Here is a 27,249-nt window from a genome sequence, read left to right on the forward strand (position 1 = left end):
GCTGCCCATTCTGATGGATGTTAGGATCAAGGCAGAGGAGGAAACACGGTCTGGTTCATCTGGGATGCTCTAAGCATTGGTAAGGGAATAGCTAGCAGTCCTTACTACGTACCAGGAAACCAGCTAAACATTTATTTTTGCCATTACCTCATTTAATCCTTAACCATATCCTGGTAAAACAGGTGCTTGCTTAACTGTGTGTACTTAACACCCGAGCAACCTGAGATGGGGAAGATTAAGGGATGTGCTGAAGTTTTCACAGATCAGAGGGCTTTCGAATAGAGGCATGGGCTCCAGCAAAACATATAGTTAAGATCTATTTTGGGAGAACAGAATTCTGTACTATTCCATCCCAGACCCAGAAGTGGTAGCCACATCTGGACTGGCAGCCCTGCCAGCCCTGTCCTCTCTGGGAAGCCACACACGGAAGAGACCCCCCCTAGCAGTCTTGTTCAGATTCAAGCAGAAGGATTCTCGCCCTCCTCCTCTGGAAGACACAAAAATGACCTCATCTTTCGTCTGGCTGTGGAGACTGTTTGGGGCCCTTTCTCTGTTACATTTAAACATTGGAGCCATCTCTCTCTTGAGATAAGTTTGACTCTGAGGAGGTTTCAGGTGAACCTGTGCGTGCCAATGGGGTCATCTTAAGAGGGGTTCATCAGCTACAACATGTAGTGAGGCCCAGCCAGGGGAGCTTGCCACCACCCTCTGGGTGTTCCCTCCTTTGCCTGGAAAGGTAATTTCTTTTACTTATTTCTTTCTGAAGATGCCATCACCGTCAGGACAAGTGTAACCTTTAAGCTAAATGAAGGCAAGTGTAGTCTGCAAAAGGTCAAGCTGTCTCCCGAGGACCCGCGACCAGCGCTACCAGGTATGGAACTGGATGGCTGGGGCAGGGAGCTTGCCTGCATGTTGGGTAAGGGACCTGCGACCAGCTGAGCTGGAGATGGCTGTCCAGCTGATGCAAGCACATGTCAGATGTCACAGCCATTCAGAATCTCCAGGAGGAGTGGAGCTAACCCCCGTGCGGTTCTGGGCTTATCCCCAGAAAGTCTTTTGTGAGGTCATTGTTGAGGCTCTGGGGAAACACTGGAGCTCATCCGAGTCAATGGGGCTTGAGATGAATCAGCCACTTGGGACTGCTTTGGGTTAATGTTTCTGATCTTAGGGTTTGGTTGAAGTGCAAGCTATGATAAAAAAAAAGGGGGGGGGGCTGACTTGGGAACAACACCTGTGAACAGACAGAATGTCCAGGGTTCTGGCTGCTCTGCTGTTTGGAAACTGTGGCCCCAGGGCCAGGAGGAAAACAAATCTTCCAAGGATGGCTACGCTTACTGGAACAGGCGAACTGTGCCGCTTTCTTCCCTAGCTTTGCTTTCCATCAGAACCTCAGAGAGTACTTGTGGAGTTGAAGATAAATCAAGACATAGATTAGGAAGTCTACCCTGAAACAAATGAAACTAAAGCTCATGCTAGCTATTTTGACTGCCTGCTGGTGTACAATCAAGATGCATTTTGGTGCCCCATTGATGGAACATGTGCACCTACTAATTATATGTATTCAAAGAATGTTAATGGTGTGGGAAGGTGTCTTGTTATGTGGCCGAGATAGTAGTCAGGTGTGGTGGCGCACACCTTTAGTTCCAGCACACAGGGGCAGGAGGCAGAGGCAGGCGGATCTCTGAGTTTGAGGCTAGCCTGATCTACAGAGTAAGTTTCAGGACAGCCAAGGCTACACAGAGAGAACCTGTCTCCCCAAACAAAAACAAACAAAAAAGAGATAGAAAGGGGGATAGTAGAAGTCTATATGTGTAACTAATCAAACTTGTATATAAATGGAGCTGAAGGAAAAAGCCCCAGAAAGCTGGATATATTATTAGTAGTGATGATGTCTGGGTAAGACACATGGTGGGTGATTCTGATATTCTTCTATATTTTTCATGTTCTCTTTTCATATTTATACTTTTCTAACTTTTATTAAATTTGCTCTTCTAAAATGTCATACATGCATACATTGCATCCTGATGACTGACACCCCTCCACCCTCTTTTCCCTCCCTCCTGTCCCAACCCCTGTCCCCTTCCTTATGAGCTGATTTCCCACACTCAAGCCTTTTTGCTTTGCTTTGTGACCGAGTTCAACCAGGGCCGTCCGTATGCCCATAGGCTTGGAGTAACCACTGGGAAGCTGAGGGCACATTGGTAGGTATGCAGCTGAGGAGAATGGCTGTCCTCCCTCAGAATCTGTCAGTACATAGTTCCGTAGGGAGGGATGGGGCCCCATGAGCCCCTCTGAGCTCTGTGATTGACTGTTGGCCGGCCTATTGCAGGTGGCCGCAGCTGCAGTGAGATCATGGTCGCATTGGCTGTGTCGTGGACAAAAGAAAGCATGTCACAGCCTCCTCCCCGTCTTCCGGCTCTTTCTTTCATTCTGACCCCTCTCCCGAGATGCTACCTGGTCTTAATGGCTGATAGGAATGCCCTGTTTAGGGCTGAGTCAATTTTCTTTTTTTTTTACTTTTAAATTAGGAAAGTATTTTTATTTTTAAATTTTATTTTATGTGTATGGGTGTTTTGACTTCATGCGTACCTTTGTGCCACCTATGTGCCTGGTGCCCAAGGAGGCCAGAAGAGGGTGTCTCATCTCTTGGAACTGGAATTGCAAGCACTTCTGAGCCACCCTGTAGATGTTGGGAATCAAACCTATGTCCTCTAAAAGAACAGCCAGCGCTCTTAACCGCTGCACCATCTGTCCAGCCCCAGTATGACTTATTTTTCTTTTCTTTCTTTCTTTTTTTTTTTTCCGAGACAGGGTTTCGCTGTAGCTTTGGAGCCTGTCCTGGAACTAGCTCTTGTAGACCAGGCTGGCCTCAAATCACAGAGATCTGCCTGCCTCTGCCTCCCGAGTGCTGGGATTAAAGGCATGCACCACCACCGCCAGGCTGTATGACTTACTTTTGGAAAGTGATTTTTATTTGTGCATACATGTGAGTGTGGAGCCGGCAGAGCCCAGTCAGCTAGATCTCTCTGGAGCTGTGAGCCGCCCAGTGTGGGTGCTGAGAATCAAACTCTGGGCCTCTGCAGGAACCACTGAGCAATCTCTCCCGCCCAGGAACGTACTATTTAAAACATAGATTCGGTCTGGAGCTTACTTCATAGATTGGACCAGTGCTGAAGATGTTAACTAGCAGGAGGAACTCAGAGGAGGGTGGGCAAGGAGGCTGTACTTTTCGTCAGCTTTTCTGTAAATCTAAACTTGCTTCAAGATACAAAGTGTCAAACTAAAGAACTAAACGTGGTGACTTCCACCTGCAATCCCAGCACTTGGGAGGCTGGGGAAGGAGACTGTTGTGAGTTCAAGGTTGGCTCTGAGTACACAGTGAATTCCAGGTCAGCCTGGAACACAGAGCAACATTTGTGTAAAAACAAAATAAATAGATAAAATAGTGTTAGGGCCAGTGAGGTGGCTCAGTAGGTAAAGAAGCCTGCTGCCAAGCCAATAGCCTGCTTCGATCCCCAGGACCCACACATACGGTAGTGAGAACTGTCCCCTGACTTCCATACGCACCCCCATGGCACATGTGAGCCATGACATGTGTGCAGTCGCACAAAAATGTAACCACAGTAAAAAAGTAAGGTAAAAGTAGTTTTCATATAGATATGGGAAGTCGGGCAGGGATGGTGCACACCTTTAATCTCAGCATTTAGGAGACAGAGGCAAGAGATTCTCAGAGTTGGAGGCCAGCCTAGTCTACAAAGTGAGTTCCAGGACAGCCAGGGCTACAGAGAGAAACTCTCTTGGAAACACACACACACGCACACATGCATGAAAACTGAAAGGAAAACAAGTTCAGATTTAACATCCATTAAGCTTTGAGGTTAGCTCTTTAAACATGTAGAACAGGACTGAAGAGATGGCTCAGACTCAGAGCACTCTGGCTGCTCTTCTAGAGGACCCAGGTTCAGTTTCCAGCACCCATGCTGGGCAACTCACAACTGCCTGTAACTTGAGCTCAAGACATCTGACATCTGATGCCCTCTTCTGGCCTCCTTAGGCACCTGCACACATGTGGCACACACACACAAACACACACACACATAAAAATAAAAATACTTTTTAAAACTATAAAATATATGTTTGGAGGAAAATATAGGTAGAAAATGAATTTGTATCTTCCTCTGGCCACAATGGTCTATTGCTTTGTCATTAAAGACTATAGCACAGATAACCTTTAGTTCAATGAAATCAGTTTTAGAAGAGATGCAAGAAGGTTTTGTGTATATGTGGTCCTGCTTTGTAGTTTGGTTTGGTTCAGTTTTGTCTTTTGAATCAACAGATTCATCAGAAGCACTGGGCAGAGGGGACACCATGAAAATCGAAAAATCAAGAATAGGGATGTGCAAAGTCCACCTCCTTTTTCTGTAGGCGAGGTTTTTCTGTGTAGTCCTGAATGTCCTAGAACTCACTCTGTAGACAAGGCTGCCTCTAGAGACCCGTCTGCCTCTGCCTCTCAAGTGCTGATATTAATGGCATGGGCTACCACCCCCCGGCTGCAAAGCCTGTCTTAGAGCTGGCCTTCCACCTCACCCTGCGTGGAGACTGTTTGGTTCTGCTGAATCTTGGTGCCATTTGCTTTGTTTAAAATGAGACATCACTGTTGATGTCTGTTCTGTCTCTCCCTTTGGAATGGAGTTGCACTAAGGTCATTTGGACAGGAGGAGGGGTTGGTTTCATTTCATTTCCTGTCTGAAGCTTCAGCATCAGGCCATCCCAGTCCAGCTTTGAGAACATCTATACCTTCACTAACCATCATCAAAAATACAGAACAATCGCTGCCCCCTGGTTCTTGTTCTCCGCATATGTGGCTGGCCAGTGGGAGACACCCAGCCTGTATCCATGGAAAGACTGTTCCAGAACTAGACTGTAACGTTACAGAGTAATGAAAATGTCTCCAGGCTCCAGGCTAGGGGCTGGCAATGGCTCGGCATGTGGAGTGAATCACGCGGTCCCCAGAGGGTTGTGATGAAATGTTTACTGAGCCCCAGCGAATGCTCAGCTCAGTGGTCTGCCAGGACTTGGCTTCCGATCATTTTGTTTCTTCATACAGAGAGGCACAGCTCAGTAAGAGAGAGCTTCCAGTACGCAAACCTTACATGCAGCTCTGGCAAGCAAGTCCCAGGAGCCCTTGGCCTCCCGAGTGCCCCTAAGGAAATGTTTATCACGGTTGAGCTTGAACGGGAAACTTACAAAAAGGAGGTGACAGGTTGGTCTGAAAGCCATCTGCGGTGCCAGGCTTCTCGGGACTCGTTTCTTCTCTCTTTGCCTTCCATTCCATCATTCCTGGGGGGCAGGAACTAAACCCTCAAGTATCTCCTGTTTGATTCCACCCTCACAAATTACACTAACTTGGTCTAGAACCTGATGGAGAGGTTTTCCCCTCCACTTCATAAAACCCAAAGCTACCATTTGGCTCTCAGAATTTCGTGTTTGAATTGGATGCTGCCCAGCTTGCTAGGTTCTCAGCTCCAGGGGACTTGGGATGTCGGTGGGGTCTAGCCTGGACATCCTCACTGCACCTGAGGACCTGTCCCCGTTTCCACAGCCTCCTGCAATCTGAGCTGCCTGGTAAAGCAGACTGAGAAGCGACTACGGAAAGCCATCCGCACGCTCAAGAAGGCTGCCCACAGGGAGCAGTTTCACCTGCAGCTCTCGGGCATGGACCTCAACGTGGCTAAAAAGTCCCTCCGAGCGTCCGAACAGCGGGAGGAGACCTGTGGAGTGGGGCAGAGTCAAGAGGAAAACCAGTGTGGTGAGTAGCCCAAGGTGATGACTGACATGCCTGTCGGGAGTGCTAGGCCTGTGTGTGAGCAAGGGAGCCTGTGAGAGATCTGGGCTACCTTCCTTCTCTCGGCTCACTCCTGAGACACCAGGGATGCTTTTTCTCATCTGCTAGCTGCTGTGTTTTCACCAGCCCTGGAGCCCCCCCCCCCCCCTCAGGAGCTGAGGTGGGACTTAACTGTCTTTCCCTCCTCCTTGGCATGTTTGCTGGCTCGTGGTAGGTGGCGCTTATGGAACTAAAGGACGGAAAAGCAAATGCAGGCTTGTCAACACTGGCCGGCTAGTTTGCGCCTCTAGACCACTCTCTTGTCGTGGTCTCTGTAGTTACTGCTTTTCGGATTGGCCCCTGGTGATAAGGAGTGAACTCATTTCTGTCCACAGTTTTGTGCAAAGGCAAAGCCAGACGTCACGCAAGTGCCTTGCAGACACCCGGGCTTCGAGCTAGGGCTCAAAGCAGTTTCAGTTCCATGCGTGGTGTGTTGTTGGTGTGTGTTTGCGTGTTTCAGAACAAATACCAGTTTCTAGATCCAGCAAGAGACTCCAGGGTGGTCAGATGTGAGATTTGTTCTGTGCAGTTACTAGAGAGACTGCCTGAGAAGCCTTGCGGAGGGAAGTTGGGGGCTCCCTTTATAAGTATGATTGCCTTGGTTCTGATCTGCTAGGAACACAACCTTGCCGGGGCAGGGACCAGCATCTCCTACAGGCAACAGAACGAACTCTGAGCTCTATGTTCTCTTGCTGAAAGTCTCATTGGTGGGAAATACCTTGGGCCAGTAAACAGTTGCCATGCAAGCACAGGACCTGGATTTGATCCCCGGAACTCACGTAAAAAGCCAGGCTTGATGGTTCTTTCTTGTATTCTCAGTGCTGGAGAGGCAGAGCAGACAATCACTGGAGCTTGCTGGCCCGGCAGCCTGGCCTAACCGGGGAGCCCCAGGTCCTACTGAGAGACCCTGTCTCGAAAGGAAAGTCTGGGTATTATCTGAGGAACAACACTCTAGGTTGTCTTTTGACCGCCAACATGTGTGTACACGCATGTGCAAGCACACATGCACATATACACCCCACACATACCCTGTGCATGCCCCCAAATGAAAATAGCTTTTCTTTTTAAAGATTGAATTTGTAGTCTGGTTCCAAAGCTCGTTTTCACTCCCTGTGTGAGGTGAAGTTCAGTAAGGAGATCCCCCCAGAAGCAGACGTCTGTTCTGAAGGATCAGGAGACGCTTGGGCCCGAGGAATGGCGCTAGGTAAAGGGTAGGACGCTGGTGTTTCTGCATGCGTATGGCTGAATAACTTCTTTCTGGAGAGCTCTCAGCCAGAGCCACAGTTCCAATCCGCTGCTTCGCCAAAGCTTAGAGAACACCAAATGTAACTGCCCCCAAGGGGCCAGTTCCCAGATCGTCTTGACTCTTATTCCAGCTGATTTTCTTAAAAAGAAAAGAGAGTAATAAACCCAGCTGGCTGGTTTCTCACTTGGACTCTTCAGAGTTCCAGTCTCCATACCAAATTAGTGACAAGAGCTGGCTGCTGTGGCCCTGCTTTGCTTTCCAGGGTGAGAGGAATGAACTCTTGGGCAAGCAGCCAGGCAGGTCCTCTTTCTGGTCTCTGGAAGCTGAGTAGCAGCCCCCCCCCTCCCCGCTTTCCAGACCTGTTGAGGTAAGTAAGGACTGTGGCTTTGTCAGGAAGACTATGGACAGTCGAGAATTCAGGAAGACTAGAGTCAAGGCCTGTGGCCCCTCAGGGATCTTGTTTGCAGTACTACAACTGGGTATGCTTTAGGGGAGCAAAGACCCAAGTAGAGGATCAGGCCTTACTGACTCAGGCCTCTGGGCCACAAGCCTACGGAGGGAGGGGGGCACCAAATAGAGTTAAGTTGTTATGGTATACAAATGTGTCCCTGGCATGCCTATCAGCTAAATTTGGATGGCTTTCTCTTCCTTCCTTCCTTCCTTCCTTCCTTCCTTCCTTCCTTCCTTCCTTCCTTTCTTTCTTTCTTTCTTTCTTTCTTCCTTTCTTCGGTTTTTTGAGACAGGGCTTCTCTGTGTAGCCCTGATTGTCTTGGAACTCACTCTGTAGACCAGGCTGGCCTTGAACTCAGAGATCCATCTGCCTCTATCTCCTGAGTGCTGGGATTAAAGGTGTGAACCAATACCACCTAGCACGGGTTTGTTTCTTAAAGAGGAAGTGTGTTTCCTCAAAAGCTTCCTCTAACACTGAAAATGAATCCTGTACCCAACCAACATGGGACCAAGTCAGGCGACAATGTTGAAAACTTTCCTGTGGCAGAAACACAGCACAGAAGTGGTCTGAAAGGGAGGATCTGGGTACAGAGAAGGGTCAGGTATACTAATTAGAAAGGACTTGGGAGACTGTGAGACAGCTCAGCAGGTGAAGGCACTTGTAGCGAAGGCCTGTGTCTGATCTCTGGGATCCACGTGCTAGAAGGAGAGACCCCTTAAATTTGCCAGGCTTATTGCTATGTCTGAACTCTTGTTGGCAATAGAGACAAGTCTAGGAAGGCCCTTGGTTCTTTTTAGAAAGTATTTTCAGCTTCTGCTTATTATTGTTCTTGTTACTAAATAACGAAGCACTGGAGGTTGGTTATCTTTACAAAGAAAAGGGTTGATTTTGGCTTATGATTCTGCGTATCAGATATGAAAGCCCACGTCTGATGATGGCTTCTTCTGGCCGTGGTCTCAGGAGCCCAGGCCTCAGATGGCAGGAGATCTGGGCACACATGTAGCTCTTGAGTTTTCTCTTTTTTTTTCCTGTTTTGTTTTGTTTTGTTTTGTTTGTGTCTTGTGTAGTCCTGGCTCCTTGAACGTATGAATGTCACTGATCCTCCGGCCTCAGCCTCCTGTAGCTGACATTATTCTCCCCCATTCTTGTTTAGCTAGCAGTACTTAATCACATGGGCCCCATTCTCATGAATTTATATAATTCTAATCATTGCTCCCCAAAGCCCACCTCTAAAGATCTTAACTTAGCTTTTTTTTTTAAACCTTAATTCTTAATTAATATTACATTTCAACACATGTGTCCTTTAAATCATACCCAGACCATAGCAGGGCCCAGCAAGGTGTCTCAGATGGCCTGATAGGGGAATGGAAGCCACCATGCTTGTGTACCTCAAATGGTACAGCAATGAATAGCAGGGAGCATTCTTCCCTCATCTCCCCAGTCCTGCTTCCCAGCACTGCTAAAATTGGCTATATGTTTTTATGCATTCATAAAAATGAACCGTTCTTTTATTCATTGATAGCTACCTATTAAGTGTACTAGGTACCACTGTGGGTGCTGAGACTCCTCTGAGGGAGACAGACTAGCAAAATCCTCAGCCCTTGAAGCTTACAATTTTTGGAGAAAGAAGCAGGTGGGCTACCCCATAAGCAAGGACACAGATTATGGTCAAACGATGGCAAGGATATGGAGCACAGGTCACTTGGGAAGGGAAACAGAAAGACCCCAGGCATGGTGAGGAGCAGGGAGGGATTGTGTCCCCCAGTGTGTAGATGTGCTCAGGGAAGGCCCCAGTGCAAAGCACAATGGCGCAGATACACACAGGAAAGAGAAAGAAAACTTGGGGACGCTTGGAAGAAAAGCATTCCAGACAAAAGAATAAGAAGTAAAACGAAATCCCCTACAGGTATCAGAAGGAAGCACAGGACGGTGAGGGTTGGGAGCTGAGGGAAGGACCTCAGGGCAATAGCAGAGACCCAGTTCATCCTAGGACAGAAGTCAGTGGGTTTTCCTACCCACCGTTCCCAGGCTCAGCCCGGGAGCTCACAGACTCTCCAGTTCCAGTCTGTATCTAAGGGAGCAGTATCTGTTAGCCTGGCTCATGGGTCAATGTGGACACGATTCCTAATTTTCCTCTTACAAGCAGAGCTACTGTGGATAGCCGGCCTTCTTTGTGCAGACAGCAATGTTCTCAAACCTTAGAGTTTTGGAAGTGTAACTTCATATGTCAACACTGGCAGATACTGCCAGCTCACCCGCCCAGAGCCCCTCAAGGCACACTGCTTCTAGCACTACATGAGAATGTTCAGTGCCCATATCCTCACTTTCATGAACTATTTATCATCGGTCCTTTTCATCTTTGCAAGCGCAGTAAGCGAAAATAATAATAAAATCACTAACTCCTTTGATCAGTAAGAACACACAAACACATTGTCTTAAATTAATTGTATTTCTTCTTCTAAGAACATTTATAGGTTTTGTCTAGTTACATTAAATTGTTTTCTCCAGATCATTTAAAAAATTAGGCATGGTGGTGCACAGCTTTAATCCCAGTACTCAGGAGGCAGGCTGTTCTCTGTGAGTGGAGGCCAACCTGGTCTACACAGGTAGTTCTAGAATATCCAGGGCTACATACTGAGACCCTATCTCAAAACAAACAATAAATAAAAAGTAAAATAGAGCTTAGGGCTGACGAGATGGTCCCATGGATATCTTAGGGTTTCTATTGCTGTGAAGAGAGTCCATGAGCACGGCAACTCTTATAAAGGAAAACATTTCATTGAGGTGGCAGCTTACAGTTCAGAGGTTTGGTCCATTATCTTCATGGCGGCGTGCAGACAGATGTGGTGCTGGAGAAGGAGCCGAGAGTTCTACATCTGGATCTGCAGGCAACAAGAAGGAAAATGGGTCTTATACTGGGTGTAGCTTGAGCATATGAGACCTCAAAGCCCTCCTCCACGGTGACACACTGCCTCCAACAAGGCCACACCTTCTAATAGTGTTACTTCCTTTGATCAAGCATTCAAACCCATGAGTCTAGTAGGGGCCATTCCTAGTCAAACCTCCACAGTGGGTAGAGGTATTTGCCACTGGAAATGCTGAGCTGAGTTCCGTCCCCAGGTTCCACACGGTGGAAGGCTAGCACCAGCTCCCACAGGTGCATAAATAATTAAAATTTTTTAAAAATAAATTTTAAAGTCATAAGTTGCAACAAAGAAAAGATTCACTTTTGGTCAAATAGAAAAACTTTCTTATTGTCATTTGTACATCCGGCATTGTAATGAATTTGTGAATTTATGAATTTGGCACTGGGGACAGCCTGTTCTTCAAGTAACCTTTAGACCATCTGTGATCAATTTTAGCAAGATGTCAGAAAAGAAAAGCAATTTTGGGACTGGAGACATGACTTAGTAAAGTGTGCAAGAATGAGGATCTGTGTTTGCGTCCCCTGCACCCATATAAAAAGCTAGGTGTGCGCGTAATCTCTGTTCTGGGGAAGCAGAATCAGGAGGGTGTGCGCATAATCTCTATTCTGGAAGCAGAATCTAGAGGGTCACTGGAGCTCACAATCAGCAGCCTAACTTAATTAGTAAGCTCCCAGTCTCAGTGGGAAATCCATTCTCAAAAAATACGGTATAGAGCAATTGACAGATACATACATACACCCGTATGCTCCATACAATAACATACATATACACACGAACATGTACACATAGAAATAAATACAAATAAATAAATAAGAAAGCAATTCTATTTTACAAACTACAGATTCCTGGGTTGAAGCTGTAGCTCATAGTAGAGTCTCTTGCTGAGCAAGTGTGAGGACCTGGGATGGATCTTGAGGGGCTGGAGAGGTGGCTCAGTAGTTACGAGCACTGCCTGATCTTCTAGAGGTCCTGGATTTGATTCCAACACCCACACAGTGTATCATGACTGTCTATAACCCCAGTCCCAGGGCATTTAAGGCCACCAGGCATATACATGGTTCACACACACACACACACACATGTAGTCAAAATGCCCATACACAATAAATGAATGAATAATAAATAAATATTTTAAAAAAGAAATGTTCTTGATAAGCTAGACATGGTGGTACAAGATTTTAACCCCAGAATTCAGGAGGCTGAGGCAGGAAGATTAAAAAGTTTGAGGCCAGTGAGTTCTATAGAGAGAGACTTTGTCTCAACAATAACAAGAACAGAATTTAGTAAACTGTTGACATTTATCAAAGACTTAAGATGTGTTCCATATTACGTTAAGTGCTCTCTATATATTTTTGCATTTAATCCCTCCAAGTTCATGTTATGTCCTTTTATAGACGAGTAGAAGGCATAGAAACCAAGCTTTCCCCTGCTAATTTCAACCAGCAAGTGAATGTCAGAGGCAAGACTAAATCCAAGTCTGAATCAAGAGCCTATGCTTCTGACTCTCCAGTCTGAGTATCCTCCTAAACAGGGCTGAGCCCTGGGCCATCCCTCATACTGTACTCAAAAAGTTAAGTGTCCACGCTGTGGAGGAGAAAGGAGCTCTGGATAAATAAGAAGCCATCTTGTGAGTGACACACAGTCTTTCCAGCGCAGGGTCAGACAGAGATGTATTCCCCAAAGAGAGATGCCTAAGCCCAGTCTGGAGGAGGCGCTGTTGATGGTGGGTGGGGGAGCAATCAGACAGCGGCACAGCCTGGAGGATCACAAGAGAGAGGTTGTGCACATAGCTAGGCCTGCACATCAGCCTTAGGAGCCTGGAGATCCAGGTAGGGTACTTAGGTTCAGGGGAGGCATGACCAATCACAGAAGACCTGAAACATTCTGCTAAGGAGCTTCATTTTCACCTTTCCACACCATGGTGTTGGTCTTAGCTAAGGTTTCTAGTGCTGTGATAAATACCATCACCAAAAGCAACCTGGGGAGGAAAGGGCTTCTTTCTGCTTATGTGTCCCAATCACACTGGGGCATCACTGAAGAGAAGTCAGGGCAAGAACTCAAAGCAGAACCGGGAGGCAGGAACTGCAGAAACCACAGAGGGATATAGCGTACTGGCTTGCTCTTCTTGGCTTGCTCTGTTTGCTTTCTTGGTGTTTTTCTTTCTTTGGTTATTGAGCTAACCTTTAATGTCTGAGTCATCTCCCCTACCCTCAGTTTGCTTTTTCATATCCCCTTGGGTCACCTACACAGGGATGGCACCATCCATAGCGGGTTGGGCTCTTCCATATCAATCACTAATCAAGAAGATGCCAGACTTACCAGCCAATCCGATAGGGGCATTTTTCCAGCTGATGTTCCTTCTTCCCAGATATGTCTAGGTTTGTGTGAACTGAGATTTAACCAAGACGTGTCCGAGTGATATGTGTATTTGAGAAAAATCTTTCTGCCTGCATGGGAAGAGGTGGGGCTGTGGGCAGAAAGGCTGGCTGGGGAGTTTCAGTGTATCACACAAGAGGTGCTGATGTCACTGAGGTACTGATGGAGGGAGAACACAGCAGGTCAGAGGCACATTAGGAGGAGGGGTGGCATTTGTTAAGAGAGTGAATCAGGATCCACCAAGAGAAAGTGCTGAGGGAAGCTCAGCCATTTCTGATGCAGCTCTGATCCTGCCACTCACTCCTCATGTGTCTCTTACCCCTTCCATCCCTGCTCCACATGCAGTGGGTGCTGAGCTAAAACCAGAATGGCTGAATGAATGTGGTCACTGGACAAGACGAGATTTGTAGAAGCAGAAAAATAAAAGCTCTTGAGGAAGCTTGAAACTCAGATGCCGAGGAGACTCAACGCTCAACATGGAGTCAAAGGGAGTGAGGCAGAGAGGGATCCGTTAGAGACAGAGATGGCCTAGCTGGTACGAGTACTTGCTGCTCTTCCAGGAGACAGGAGTTCAGTTCCTGGCACTCACATTGGGCAGCTCACAATCGCCTGTAATTCCAGCTCCAGGTTATTACAGCCCTCTTCAGGCCTCTGAATGCACTTGCACATAAGAGTGTGCACACTCACAAACACACAGAGAGAGGCACACACAGATAGATAATAAATTAAAAGGATAAAGATGAATTTAGGGGTATAGTGAAAAGGAGAACTGGGGGAAATTTCTTGTAATCTATATAAGAGATGATGATGAGCTAAGGGATATGGGTGCTGTGGAGATGGGGACCAGGGATGGGCGAGAGGCAGTGGAGGAGGATGCAGCTGAGTGATGTGGTAGAGAGCAGATGAGTGGGGGGACAGCTGTGGTCTGGAGCATTAATAGCAGTGGAGAGAGATGCCACTTACTAAAAGAGCAAAGCCAGAGCCTCTGAGAGGAAACGGTGCCCCGGACCAGGACCAGCTGAGTTTCCAGGCAGAGGTGTTGCATTGTTTATTCCTCCTGCTGCCGTGACAAAACACTTGACAAAAGCAGGTTTTAAAGGAAGAGCTGATAGTGGCTCACAGTTTGGGGCCATAAGGCAGCAGGTCACATGTATCTACAGCTGGGAGCAGGAAGAGGTAAACACCGATACTCAGCTCACTTTCTTCTGTTTATTCTGGGACCCCAGTGCAGAGGATGGTGCCACCCACAGTTAAAATAGGCCTTCCCTTTGGTTAAACATCTCAACAGATATAGTCAAAGGTGCATCTCTAAGTGTTGCCACACTCTGTCAAGCTGAGAGTTGAGATTAGCTGGGACAGGTGTCCACAGACGTCTGTGCAGGCAGGAAGATTTCCATCTCCCTGTCGAGCCCTCCTGCCATGTTCTACACACGGGCCCCAGCTGTTGTGTGTGAGGCCTGCTCCTCCAGGCCAGTACTGAGCCTACACCCTCCGTTCCTTACCGGAGTGGTTCTGCTGTTGTGCGCCACCTCCTCCCCTGAGTCCTCTTTCTCCGCGAGATCACTGCTGGCCTCATACAACGTCCTCTCCGGAAACATCCCACCCTCCACTGACTTCTTGCTTGTCCTTCCCTCTTTGTGACAAGGAACAGACTTTTTGAAAGGACTGTACCATCTTCCTTGCCTTCCATCTTCCCCTCAGTCTGGGTTCTTTCCCCGACCTCACCCTGGGGAAGCTTTCCCAGGATTCCTAGGGACCGCCGCGTCGTTACCTCTCACTACGCTTGCAGGCTTGCTCTACGACACTGCAGACCGCCCCTCCCGCTGCAAACACGCTGTTTACGTGGGCTGCAGACTTCTGATCCCTTTACCTGGATGGCAGCTCCCTTTCCGTTTTCAGCACTGGTTCCTCCCCAGCTTCCTAGTACCTAGCGTCAGGGGTCCAGGGCTCAGTCCTGTCTCCTTCCTCCATCTTCGTGCTTTCTTAGTTGACCTCTGTTTTAAATACCACTGGAGAGACTGGGCACATGGCTCAGTAGGTGAGAGGACTTGAGTTCAAATGCCTAGCACACTGTAGAAACTGGGCATGGCTGCATATGGCGTCGCCCAGTGTTGGAAAGCAGAGCCGAGCAGAGCCTAGGAGCTCAATGGACAGCCAGGCTGGCTGAAACAGTGAGCTTCAGGTTCTGCGAGAAACCCTGCCTCAAGAAACAAGGCTATAGTGCTAAGGAAGACAGCTGATGTCCCTCTCGGACCTCCGCGTGTATGGACACAGGTGTTTACATGTACAGAATGTGCAAATCATGCTCACAATAAATAAATAGATAAATAAATGCCACCATAGATAAATAAATGACAACCCCCTAATTGCCCTATTCAGCTATAGGTCTGTCTGTCTCTCTCTCTCTCTCATTCTCCCCACCCCTCTCTTTCTATGGTTTAAATGTGTATCTTTCTGTCTCTTTAATATACATATGAATTTATGACTATTTTCTGTTACTACTAGCTAATATAAACAATAAATGGCAAAAGATAGAACAAGGCAGAGATTAAATACACATAATTTGAACTGGCATTCCTCTTTAGGTAGACTCTTTCCAACTTGGCGAGGTTCACCGTTGGTTATACTGGTGTAAATCCGTTTCTAAGGCAGACTTTTGTTGCTAATGCTTTGTGTGAACTCCTGTCAGATCTGATTGGTTCATGACTGTTTGTCTGGTGATACGGCTTGACCAAGAGCCAATGGTAGCGGTAGGAGACATGTCCACCCTGGCAGGTTCCTGTCTTGTCTGAGTGCTTGTGCCATTAGTCAACCTTCAGGGCAGACGGCCTCGGAGGAGGCAGCCACAGCTGCTTCCTCTGATTTTATGGCAGTTAATCATTTGGTTTGAAACTAGATATTATAATCAATTAAATCGATTTGACCAGGCATAGTCAAATCGTAATTTACCAGAGTGCATGGCAAGAAGTGAATTTATCAGTCCATTTACATGGCCAGAGTTGTGGGATGCCCACGGTCTACATAGCCAGAGTCATGGGATGCCCACAGTCTACATAGCCAGAGTTGTGGGATGCCCACAGTCTACATAGCCAGAGTTGTGGGATGCCCACAGTGCTCTTTGCTGAGACATGAACCATCATCCCCACTGTCTCGTGACTCTTGGACAGGTGGATTGACTGAGGGCCGGTCTTACACCATATACATAGTCAGTGGAGGCTTGTTTCTTATTTAATACGGAGAAATGAATACAGAGAGATCCAAGAATGTTTCCCTTACATTCTTCTAGTCATCTAGTAAACCCTCAAAGTGCACTGTGTCCTCCTGAGAGCACAGAGAGCTAGCTGGTGTCCTGCCGATCAACACTGGATGGATACCAGACTCCCTGTTTCCTCCTCCTTCTCCTCCCCAACCACACCTGCCTTTCCTCCTCAGGAAACGGCCCTGCTCTTCATACAGTGGCTCCTGTCCAAAGCTGAAGCTTTCCTGGCATCTTCCCTGCCGCACCCCTCGCTCCTCCACCGATAAATCCTGTCAGTCCTGCCTGCAGGTAGGCCCCTGAGCCCAGTTAGTGTCCCCTCCTCCACTGTCACTGCTGGCTGGCTTCCAAACCACCCTCCTTTCCCCTGTCTGTCCTCACAGGCTCTGAGTGTTCTCCTTCCCCTTCCTGCCCTCAATCTGTTCTCATACATCAGCCAAAAAATGGCTTAGAGACAGGACTTCTGTCACACCGTCTGCGCATTCAGGACCTCTGTAAGCCTTCTTTTCTTACCATGGCCTTCAAGATCCCACACAACCTGCCTTGCTTGTTTTATATTGTTTGGTTGTTTTGGGGTTTGTTTATGTTTTTTTATTTTTGGTTGTTTGCCTGCTTTTCAGTCTTTTACTATGTAACCCAGGCTGGCCTTGAACTCACAGTGCTCTTCCTGACTCAGCCTCCCAGGTGTTAGGATTATAGGTGTGTGCTCTTTATTTATCCGTGATAGGGACTCACTGAGCACAGGCTGTCTTCAAACCTGTAATTCTCCTGTTTCAGCTCCTTAAAATACATCTCCACTCACCCCACCCCTTCCCCCCTATTCCTGTGACAGAGGTCTTTTGTACTGGACACTCTCACGGCGGGACTGTCTTTCCCAGACACCTTATGAAACACACACGCAGACACTGGGTCCCAGGACACTGTTTACTTTGCATTACCAATGCCCCTGCTTGGCACTTCACTGTGTGATCCTTTGCCTATTTATTGTCCATACTCTCCACGAGAACAAGGGCGCTATTAGGATAGGGCCATATCTATCCCCTTCTCTGCTGTATCTCCAGCTCCTAGAATAACACTAGACACATAGTCTAGTTTGGTATCATTGTTAAATGAAGACGCTAATGTTTCTTCATGAGCACCACCGAAGGGCAGGGCCAGCAAGATGACTTAGTGGGTGAAGGTGCCTGCCAGCAAGCTTGATGACTTGAGTTCAGTCCCTGGAAAGCACGAATGAGAACTGACTGCCCCTAGTAGTCTTCCGGCCTGTACTCCTCCTCACACACAAAGTAAATAAGACGTAAAAGAAATTTAAGAAGAAAGAATGAAATTCCAAGGACAAGCGACGATACGCAGAGAGGGCCCAGCACAGCTTTCCAGTGGGTGGGGGGATTTAAACCGAGGACCAAAAAGTCACTTTAAAGGAAGTGACATTTTGGCCCCACTTAACTAGGCATGAGAACGTAACACACGCTTGGGTTCCCCACAAGGGAGGTACCCAGCTGGGCTCATTTCTAGACCTAAACCATGGGGATGTTTGCAGACAGCAACCCTGAATGCACCCCAATATCCTGCAAAGACAATGAAAAGGCTGTTCTTCGGTCTAAGGAGTTGCTTGTCCTGTTATCCTGGGGTATTCTTTTAAAGCAAGCTCTAGCCAGGATCCTGGCCACTGCACTGCCTTGGGAGCCTTGAGACTTGCCTGGGAGCTGGGACAAAGCAGCCACCCCGGGATGCCTTGGGAATCTGCACGGGCTGCTTGTGGCTCTCCATCAGAAGTCAAGACTCAATCCTTAAGACAACGGTGAGGCGCTGGAGAGTGGCCTCTTTTATTAGGTTCACGCTCTTAGCTGCAGAGAGACTAGAGTGTTTGCCCATAGTCTGAAATACTCAAAGCCCAGGGAGCTGAAAAGAGAGCCTTTAGGCCTCTTTGTCACCATTAATCCTGGTCCCTGCTGCTTTCGACCCTTTTGCATCAGAAAGGCTTTCTTGTATTTTTTCCCCCTTTTTTAAGAGGAGGAGAAACAGCTGTGCGGGATTTGAGACTAGGATTTTAATGGTCACTGACAGCACACAAAAGCTTTACTGTGTCAGTGAAGTGTTCTGGGGGCAATTGCCTCCTTTGTCCGAGGGTAGCAGCACAAGCAGGCCACTCAAGGGGAAGAGAGAAGCAACTGGGCCATGTGATCGAGGTCCCATCCAGCGCACACGCACAGTGCCATTCCCAGGCATGCATCCTGGTAGTCAGGGTTCCGCCGTGTGTTCCTGGTGGAGGAAGCCAATGTATCTGGAAGGTGTGTGGCATGGCTTCTGTCCCTGGGTCTTTCTGTATGGAAACCGTGACTGACAAGATGGGGTTGTTTGCAGGCCTTTCACCGTGGGGAGAAAGAATCGGTCTTCTTGACCACAGGGCAGCCCTTTGATCAGTTAAGAAATCCCAGCTGATGTGGGAGGATGTGAGGCCTCTTCAAGTGGAACCTTGACAAGGGATGAGGGTTGGGTAAGTAGCTTCAAGGTAGAGCCATACGCAGACAGTCCTGGGACCATCCTGGTACCCTGTGCAGCGAGACACAGGTCTAGGCCTGAACATGGGCACGGTGTTTTCCTCCAGAGGAGCCGCTGGTGCCGATCGTGATGATCCGCCTCCACGTAAGGACTGACTTTGCCGCTAGGATCACAGTTATAACTTAGGTCTCTGCCTCCGGCTCTTCTTCCACTGGAAATGGTGCAGGTCGGAGGCACTCTGGTCAGGCTGGCATCGATTTGCTTTCTGCCAGCCTCCATGACAGCTCGGCTGGAGAAATCTATAAAAGTTATTCTCTTATTTACCAGCCCACGATAGACACTGGGATGAATGGGTGAGATCCAGCATGATGCGTGGATGCCTTGTCTGTAACTCAGCCCAGCTTTTCATGAGACATGGGCTAGAAGCGGCGTGGTGGTAGAAACCAGATGAGGCTGTGGTGTAGAGGGTAAGTCCGAAGTGTAGACTCTGCCACGGACATATGCACCCTGCTCATTATAATACTGAATGCTGAGGGAGCAAGGTGGGTTCACAGTTAAGATTTCAGTTATAACAAAATTACAAACTTTTTGAGGGCTCAGTGCTCTTCCAGAGGACTTAGGCTTGATTAAAAGCACCCATATGATGGTAACAACCATTTGTAACTCCAGTTTCAGGGGACCTGATACCTCCTGTGGCTCCTATAAGCACCAGGCACACACACAGTACACAAATATGCATAAAGGCTAGACACCCTTACATATAAAATAAATCTTTTTGAAAAGTCACAAACTCATATAAAAATAACCCACAAAATTTATAAGAGAAAAATATGAACAATATCAAGTGTTAAGATTTAAATGTAAGTGTAGATTTTATTGGTTGAGTACATCTAACTGTAGAAATAATACCTGAAATATTGCATAGCCTCATTCTGATAAAAATAAAACCTTATTTTAATAATATTTTTGAGAGAATAATGAAAAGTGTGAAATAAATGACTTTCATTTGTTTATGAGACTGGGTTTTACTATGTAGGCCTTAAACTTGCTGTGTAGACCAGGCTGGCCTTGAACTGGCTATGCAGACCAGGCTGGCCATGACCTCACAGAGATCTGTCCATCTCTGCCTCTTGAGAGTTGGGGTCCCTAGCACTGAACATTTTGATGAGAGATCATTTACCTTGTTTAACCCTAAGGTTCCCCTGCTCAAGCTGCCCTTAGAACATAGGATAAGCACCCCCTCAGACTGCTGAGATCTGCAACAGTCAGCATTGTCTGTGCCTCCTCTCTTCTACTTCCTGGAAGATTTAAGTTCTAAAAAGAACATCTTCTCGTCAGCCCCTTAGCTGCTTAACAAAGGCCTGAGCTTCTGTCTCCTCTTTTCCTCTCCTCAGTCAGAGTTCAGGGTGCTAACCATTAAACCAGGGAGAACCCCCTCTCTTAGATTCAAAGCTCTGAACCTCACCAAAGATGTATTCCACACAGAGGCTGTGAGACTTCGGACCAAGTTGTTTAGGCCCCTCTTCCTAGGCTCTCTTTCTGCAAACTGGAGCTAGTGATGCCACCTGCTCTCCAGGGCTATGCTAAGGGATACATGCCATAAACAGGAAGCACCTGCCATGGTGTCGTGTACATAGTAGGTACTTAATGTCAGCTACACAGAAAGGCTGTTTGGGGGCGACCACAAGGGTGATGTTTGACTGCTGAAATAGGAAGCCAAACTGGGTATATTTACTTTATTTTCATGCTGTAGAACAGGGCATAAATCCTTATTTAACTAGCACCATCAGAATCTTGAATTAACTAGCCATCAGAAGCATAGTCATGAATTTTCTTATTGCTTATTCTTTCTGGAACATTTACAAGGGTTTATGCTTTGGAATGCATTTTATTGTGCATCTGAAGTATGCTGTTTTATGAGACCCTCAAGACCTTACCCATGCAGTGGCTGAAGGAAAACACAGCTTCTGATGGGATTGCTCCTTCTAGTGACTACCCCCACCCCACCCCACCCCCACCCCAAAGAATAAAATCCCAGTGTCTGGAATTCAGGAACTCCATTGACCTATTCCCAGCTCCCCTTCCTTTTCTTCTAATATGGCCATGCAAGAACCTCTGGGACAGCTGTTTCTGCTGGGGAGATCCTAGCCACCCTTCAACTAGCCATCCTTCAAGACCTGACTCAAATATGACTTCCTTTGGGAGGCCTTTCAGGATGCTGCCAGGCGGAATTCAGAACACCTCCCTCAGAGCTGGACCTGTATGTAGCTCAGCAGTAGAGTGTTTGACTAGCATGTGTAAGGCTGTAGGCCCAATCCCTAATACTTTCAGGTAAAATACACACACACACACACACACACACACACACAGAGAGAGAGAGAGACAGAGACAGAGAGAGAGAGAGAGACAGAGAGACAGAGACAGAGAGACAGAGAGACAGACAGAGAGAGACAGAGACAGAGAGAGAATGAATAATTTTCACCTTTATTCTCCTTTGAGAGCCCTGTAAACTAGGGCAACCCTGAAGTTAAACAAACAAGCAAAAACCAAACCAAACTAAAACAATCAACATGATATTTCAATATTTCATCATCAAGTGCTATGGCCCCAGGCAGCCAGCTGGACTAGGGAGGTACCGACCTATTAGATGGGGTGATAGGAGTGTGAACCCAGAGACAGTGCACACTCCGTCTTTAAGGGGTTTGCACGGGGAGTGTGGTCCCTCTTCACCCAAACACCCTCATCTCTAGCACTCACCTCAGCTTCCTCAGCCTCTGTCCCACACTGAGCAGGCTCTTCCCCTTTGGTTAGTCAGGTGCAGGGCTGGGACGCATTATGATGGATTACAAGAAAGCTGCATTTTCTGTCCAAATAGAACCTTCCAAAATGAGGAAGGACGAGTCACTTGTGAGCCATACCCAAGACCAGGAAACCTTGGGGCCCTAAAAATCCCAGAAGCCTGGAATGTGTCTGAATGTGGCGGTAAGGAGTCTGTCCGTCCCTTCCTACTCCTCCAACCCCAGTGCCATTGTTTAGACCAAGGCCAGGGGCACCCCGAAGTCTCTAGCTGATACACACTGGACCTTGGTCTTCCCACAGCAGAGACCATGTTCATTATCAATCCTCTAGTGCTTGGGTTGGCACCTGACGCCCTAGCTGATGCCCACGGGAGCAAATGGATGAAGATGGGGACACAGCACCATTGGTAGGGTTTGAGTTCCAGTCCTGCGTCCGCAGGGCATGGTAGTGGACACCTGTAATCCCAGTACTTGGGAGGTGGAGGCAGGAAGATCAAGAGTTCAAGGTTTTCTTTGACTACTTGGTAAGTAAGTGTGAGGTCAGCCTGGGCTACGTGAGACCCTGTCTCAAATATAAAGACAATATGGGCAAGACATTGCAGAACAATATAAATCCTATGCTTACATGCTTTCTTCACTCGGTAAATACATGCACTGCAGACCTCAGCCATCGCTTGCTCTAAAGAGCCCCGGTTAGACGAAATGGGTCACAAAACAATACCAAAACACATAAATCTAGAAAAGGGACAAGTAGTCATGAGGGGGCATTAATAGAGGTGAGAGGGAGAGAAATGTGGGGGAGAGAGTAATCGGAATACATTGGATCCATCCTGATATAAAATTAGTAAAAAATTAACTGGAAAAATCCCCAAATAAATCAAATAAATAAATAAAAATAAATCAAATCCTCAAATAAACCAAAAATTCCACAAATAAACAGAAGGATGTATTTAAGTGAGGCTGCAGGAGACACAGACTCTCTAGAGCATCTTGTTAACGACAAGCCGCTTCCTAACGAACAAGAGCTTCTGGGAGTCCTTCATTAATGTCTGCCTCCTTTCCCCACCTGGAGAGGGGAAAAAGGAACCACGCTTAGAGCCAGTGTCACTGGGTCCCTCTGCCCATGTGGGGTGAATTAGTTAGGTTTGGTCGACTGACTGAGTTCGGCCAGACACACCTCCATGCAAGGAGTAGCTGGTGCAATGGGAGGCCCTTTAAGTCAGGCCCGACAGTTTCTAAGTGAGGTGGGCTTCTGTGTCTCATAGCCAGCCTGACTTTATAGCAGAGGGTGCTTAATCCCCCCTCACTCCATTCCCACCCCAGTCCCACCCCATTGCAAGCGATCCCTGCTTAGGGTGCCGACCAAGGCTCCACACATTAGGCTTTTCTCATACTAGAAGCAGATAGCAGACCTCTTGGTGCCCGTCTTTGTGCTGGGCTCTGTGGGCCTGTGTGCACTTGCCCGCCTCCTCCTGAGGATCCCGGTGAGGCTGGCTGGGTGCTTCTCACTGATGTGTGAACTGACGTCAGCATGGGGTACTGGGCCTCACAAAGGGGTGGGGAATGGCCTCCCTGAGGAGCCTCCCTCACCCAGGGCCATTACTCCCTCCAGGTCTATGCCAACCAGGGGAATATTCAGCAGATGGATTTGCCCCTTGCCAACTTTGTGCCCTGGGCACCTTTCAGCCTGATGTGGGCCGCACATCGTGCCTCCCATGTGGAGGAGGTCTTCCCACTAAACATCTGGGAGCCACTTCCTTCCAGGATTGCGAAACCAGAGGTGAGTACTTGCTTGCCCCTTTCTGGACTCCACTTCTCTCCTGAGTTCCCAAGGGTCCCGTGAAGATGTGACCCAGTCTGGGCCGCCCCAGCCACCTAGGCTGCTCACACAGGTCTGATAACCGGGCAGCAAGGAGCAGGTTTTACAAACAGATCTCCTGAGCCCCACCTTCTAATCCTCCTCTAGCTCAGTGTCCCGGCCTAGCTGCTCGCTCAGCACCCCCATTCAGGCCTACCAGCCCCCTCCAGGTTCCCACTTCCCTGCCTCTCCCAAGGGAAACGCAAGTCACCTTCAGTCTGTACCCCCATTGTTCCCACCCCGAAGATTTAAGAGGTGACCTCGCTGCCTGGTCCATGCATTCGATTGCATTTTGACTGTTACGAATCCCGCTCGCTCCGGCTGCTGAGGGAATCGAGTGTTAATTAATCGCAGCTTGCAAGGAGAGCAGTATTTCAGTTAGGCATAATAATTTATTTCATAGGCCTTGAAGCGTTTGATTAAAAATAGTCTTTTTCTTCACAGTTCAGTGTTCGCCTGGGCATTTCTACAACACCACCACACACCGATGTATCCGCTGCCCACTGGGGACATACCAGCCTGACTTCGGAAAAAATAACTGTGTTTCCTGCCCGGGGAACACTACCACGGACTTTGATGGCTCTACCAACATAACGCAGTGTAAAAGTAGGCTTTTCTCTAAGGAGTTTAACAGGCTGCATTAGAGGGCAAGGGCCTGGATCAGATTTGGGCAGGGGGTGTGAGGAGGCGGCGGCTGGGGTTCCGGGTTCATTCAGGATCATGTGTATGATGTTGGACTGGTGCTATGGGAGAGAGGGATGCAGTCCTGGCTGTTAAAGTGGGAGCTAGGACTAGGACCCAGAAGAGCTCACCTTTTTTTATGTGTGTGGGGCGGGGGATTGAAGCAAGTGCTGAAAACAGTGCGCCCTGTGTCCCCAAGCTACTCCAGCTTCCTCTCTACACTTCCGGCTGGACTTGTCCCTGGAGGATAATTTTAGTTCAGCCTAGCTCAACATGCATTGTCTGAGGGCCTGCTCTGTTCCCAGCATCCTGCTAAGTCAGCCTGGCCAAGCTGCCAGGAGCCAGGCTGTAGGAATGCAGAAGGAGCAAGGGACTGGTCTCTGGAGGAAAGGTCTTTGGAGAGCAGGGAAGGAGGATGGGGCAGATAAGAGAGAGCTCCATGTTCCAGACAGCCCGCAGGGAAGCCGAGGCTTAGGCAAGTCTGGGAGCAGACTTCCGAACCTGAGCACAGAAGAGCTGGCGGGCCAGGAAAAGGAGGCCTGGGATGTCATGCTAGAGTATAATCTGTAGTTTCAGGCCATTTAAGGGCTTGCTAACGTGGGCATTTCCTACATTGCCTGCTATGTGAAGTTCTGTAGTGAAGGCCACCTAATAGTGACCACCATCCAGACTAGTGAGGAAGCCCCCGGCCCCCACACTGGAGACGCTTGGGGTTGAGAGGAGCATGGAGTCAGTGTCACTTTATGGTGAGAGGTTATCTGGCTTTCTATCCTGGGTTAGTTGGTTTGTGTTTTGTTTTTGTTTCAGTAGAGGAGCTTGAACTCCTAGAGCCTCGTGCATGCGAGGCAGCAACGTTACCGCTGAGCTACAGCCCTAGCGCCAAATGCCCTCTCTGTCTATGGAGTTGTAGCTATAGACACTGCTATTGAATATATATTCGACAGCAATCTCACTGCCGTCCACGGGGCCTCATCTGTTGGTAGACGAGATTTTGGGAAGACTCATTTTCTAGGGAGTTCTTCCTTATACCAGGATGACTCTGTTCCCAGTCTTCCCGCTAGGCCGTGGCTGTCCATCGGGAGACACGGTTTCCCAGGTTGAATTCCACGACTCTCGCTTCCCCTTTTCCTCTCAGAAGAAAAGCCTAGTTATTAATATTATTTTTGTACTACTGCTAAATCCAAGTCACAGTTTCTAGTACAGGTTTACCCAACAGTATTAAATAGTAAGTTCCCCGAGGAACTCCTGACTGGGTCTGTAGCTGAGCCCCAGATCGTTGGGCAACATGTCAGGGAGCCAGTGCCTGGCAGTAGCGCTGAGGTCGTGAGCGTGCACCCATGAGTTCTTTTCCTTTGATGCCAGCTATAAAAATATTCCATGTCCAAGTGCATCCAACAGCTGATTGAAACTTCCTTCTCCACTGAAAAATAAGATGTGGCTTTAAACAGAAAAGTGAAAAAAATGTTTTATCTGCATCAAAAAGGTCTTGGTCAAATATTCTCTACTGAGCTGTGAGCTGTGTTCTGAGTTCAGTGTTAAGGTTCTCCTGACACACAGAATTGTAAACAAAATAGCAAAGATTAAATGTGTCAACCTTGGTGTCTTCAGGCTTGCAAGGTGGTCTGCTTTGGGGAGTCCGGGCTGCTTCGGGGAGTCAGGGCTGCTTGGCACCCACAGAGGCCATGAGCACTGAAGGACAGGCATTCTCTAGGTGGCGTCATTTCCTTGCTATAGGGAGTCTGTGACTCTCCACTACCCTTGGGGTGTCTAGAAAGCAATGACAGTGTTTTGCCCTCCTAACTCATGGCACTTCCTTTCTAGACAGGAAGTGTGGAGGGGAGCTGGGGGATTTCACAGGGTATATTGAGTCCCCAAACTACCCTGGGAACTACCCTGCCAATTCGGAGTGCACCTGGACCATCAACCCACCGCCTAAACGCCGTATCCTGATCGTGGTCCCCGAGATCTTCCTGCCCATAGAAGATGACTGTGGCGACTACCTGGTGATGCGGAAAACCTGTGCGTCTCTCCCTGGGCTCCCCCCCCCCCAAGGCAGCCTGGGAAACCTGATGCCTTGCCCCTCCCCCACCGGGTCTGTGACCTTGGGTGGATGTTCTAAGCTGGTGGGTCAGGTTGGAGAAATCCTGTCGCTGCCTGGTAGGGTTGTTGGGACTAAAAGAGTTCAAGTTGTACAGTGCTTGGAAGGAGTCATGTGTTTTTTTCCCTTCCTTCCTTCCTTCCTTCCTTCCTTCCTTCCTTTCTTTTTTTAAAATTTACTGGTATATACTACTTTTATAAAATAATGAGTTTTGCTGGGCGGTGGTGGTACACGCCATTAATTCCAGTCCTTGGGAGACAGAGGCAGGCAGATCTCTGTGAGTTCAAGGCCAGCCTGGTCTACAGAGTGAGTTCCAGGACAGGCTCCAAAGCTACCTAGAGAAACTCTGTTTCAAAAAACAAAACAAAAATGGGTTTCATTATGACATTTTATACATGTATGTGATATATGTTTTGATCATATTTTCCCACCATTATCCTCTTGTGTCTCTCTCCAAGTAATCCTCTTCTCCTTCTCAGTTAGTCTCTCTTCTATGTTTGCCTTTGGGGAAGAAATTGTTTTGGTTTTTTTGACCTAGGAGCATGGGCAAGATGTTATTTACAGAACAAGGGCACCTTCCCAAGGACCACACAACTAAAGAAAATGTCTCTCTTCCACGCAACCATGAATTGTACAGATCACGGAGCAGAGGCCCTGGGGGGTGGTGCAGTCATGAGCTCTTGCCCTCTCCATGATGGAATGTTGATAAACTCAGTCTTACACATTCTGAGTTCAAGAGTGCCATGACTGTTATTAGTGGTTCAAATGGCTGAAGTCAGACGAGGGTTTGGATGCTGTCCTTACCACAAGCCCTCATTGTAACAGAGGTAGTAATTGGTCAGCCTCTATGGTTTTCAGAGGAATCAATGAGATCAAGCTCATAGAATGTGTAGTGTACTCCCAGACAGCTACAATAAGGGGGTGACTCTTGCTGGGTATCAGCACTGGGTCTGGATCCTGGGGCCATCTTTCTATTCCTACCCTGGACGGGATAGCCTGGGTTGTGGCTGTTTGTCTGCTGAGGGCAGGTGGGGCTTACTTAGCCTTTCCTTGGGGTAAAGTATAATCCTCAGTCAAATCTTCTCTATTTCCAGAGAGGGAGAAACAGAGAGAGAGAGAGAGAGAGAGAGAGAGAGAGAGAGAGAGAGAGAGAGAGAGAGAGAGAGAGCGGG

At 47.9% G+C, this 27,249-nt stretch overlaps 1 protein-coding gene across 6 annotated transcripts in view; it reads left to right on the forward strand.

Annotated features, from left to right (window-relative positions):
- The window catches only part of Scube2 (signal peptide, CUB domain and EGF like domain containing 2), a 76,219-nt gene that overhangs the window by 40,620 nt on the left and 8,350 nt on the right, over positions 1–27,249 (forward strand). For 5 of the 6 annotated variants that reach the window (XM_050163366.1, XM_050163367.1, XM_050163369.1 and 2 more), the window contains 6 exons: positions 767–871; positions 5,108–5,263; positions 5,603–5,809; positions 23,053–23,220; positions 23,743–23,904; positions 25,801–25,998. In XM_050163366.1, the coding sequence (XP_050019323.1) occupies positions 767–871; positions 5,108–5,263; positions 5,603–5,809; positions 23,053–23,220; positions 23,743–23,904; positions 25,801–25,998 (996 nt within the window). Of the gene's footprint in view, positions 1–766; positions 872–5,107; positions 5,264–5,602; positions 5,810–21,453; positions 21,625–23,052; positions 23,221–23,742; positions 23,905–25,800; positions 25,999–27,249 lie in introns of all 6 variants that reach the window. The other variant, XM_050163372.1, reaches the window with a different exon arrangement.

This window comes from Alexandromys fortis, unplaced genomic scaffold (assembly GCF_014885135.2).
Source record: "Alexandromys fortis isolate MF-2015 unplaced genomic scaffold, M_Fortis_MF-2015_v1.1 scaffold_129, whole genome shotgun sequence".
Lineage (NCBI taxonomy): Eukaryota > Metazoa > Chordata > Mammalia > Rodentia > Cricetidae > Alexandromys > Alexandromys fortis.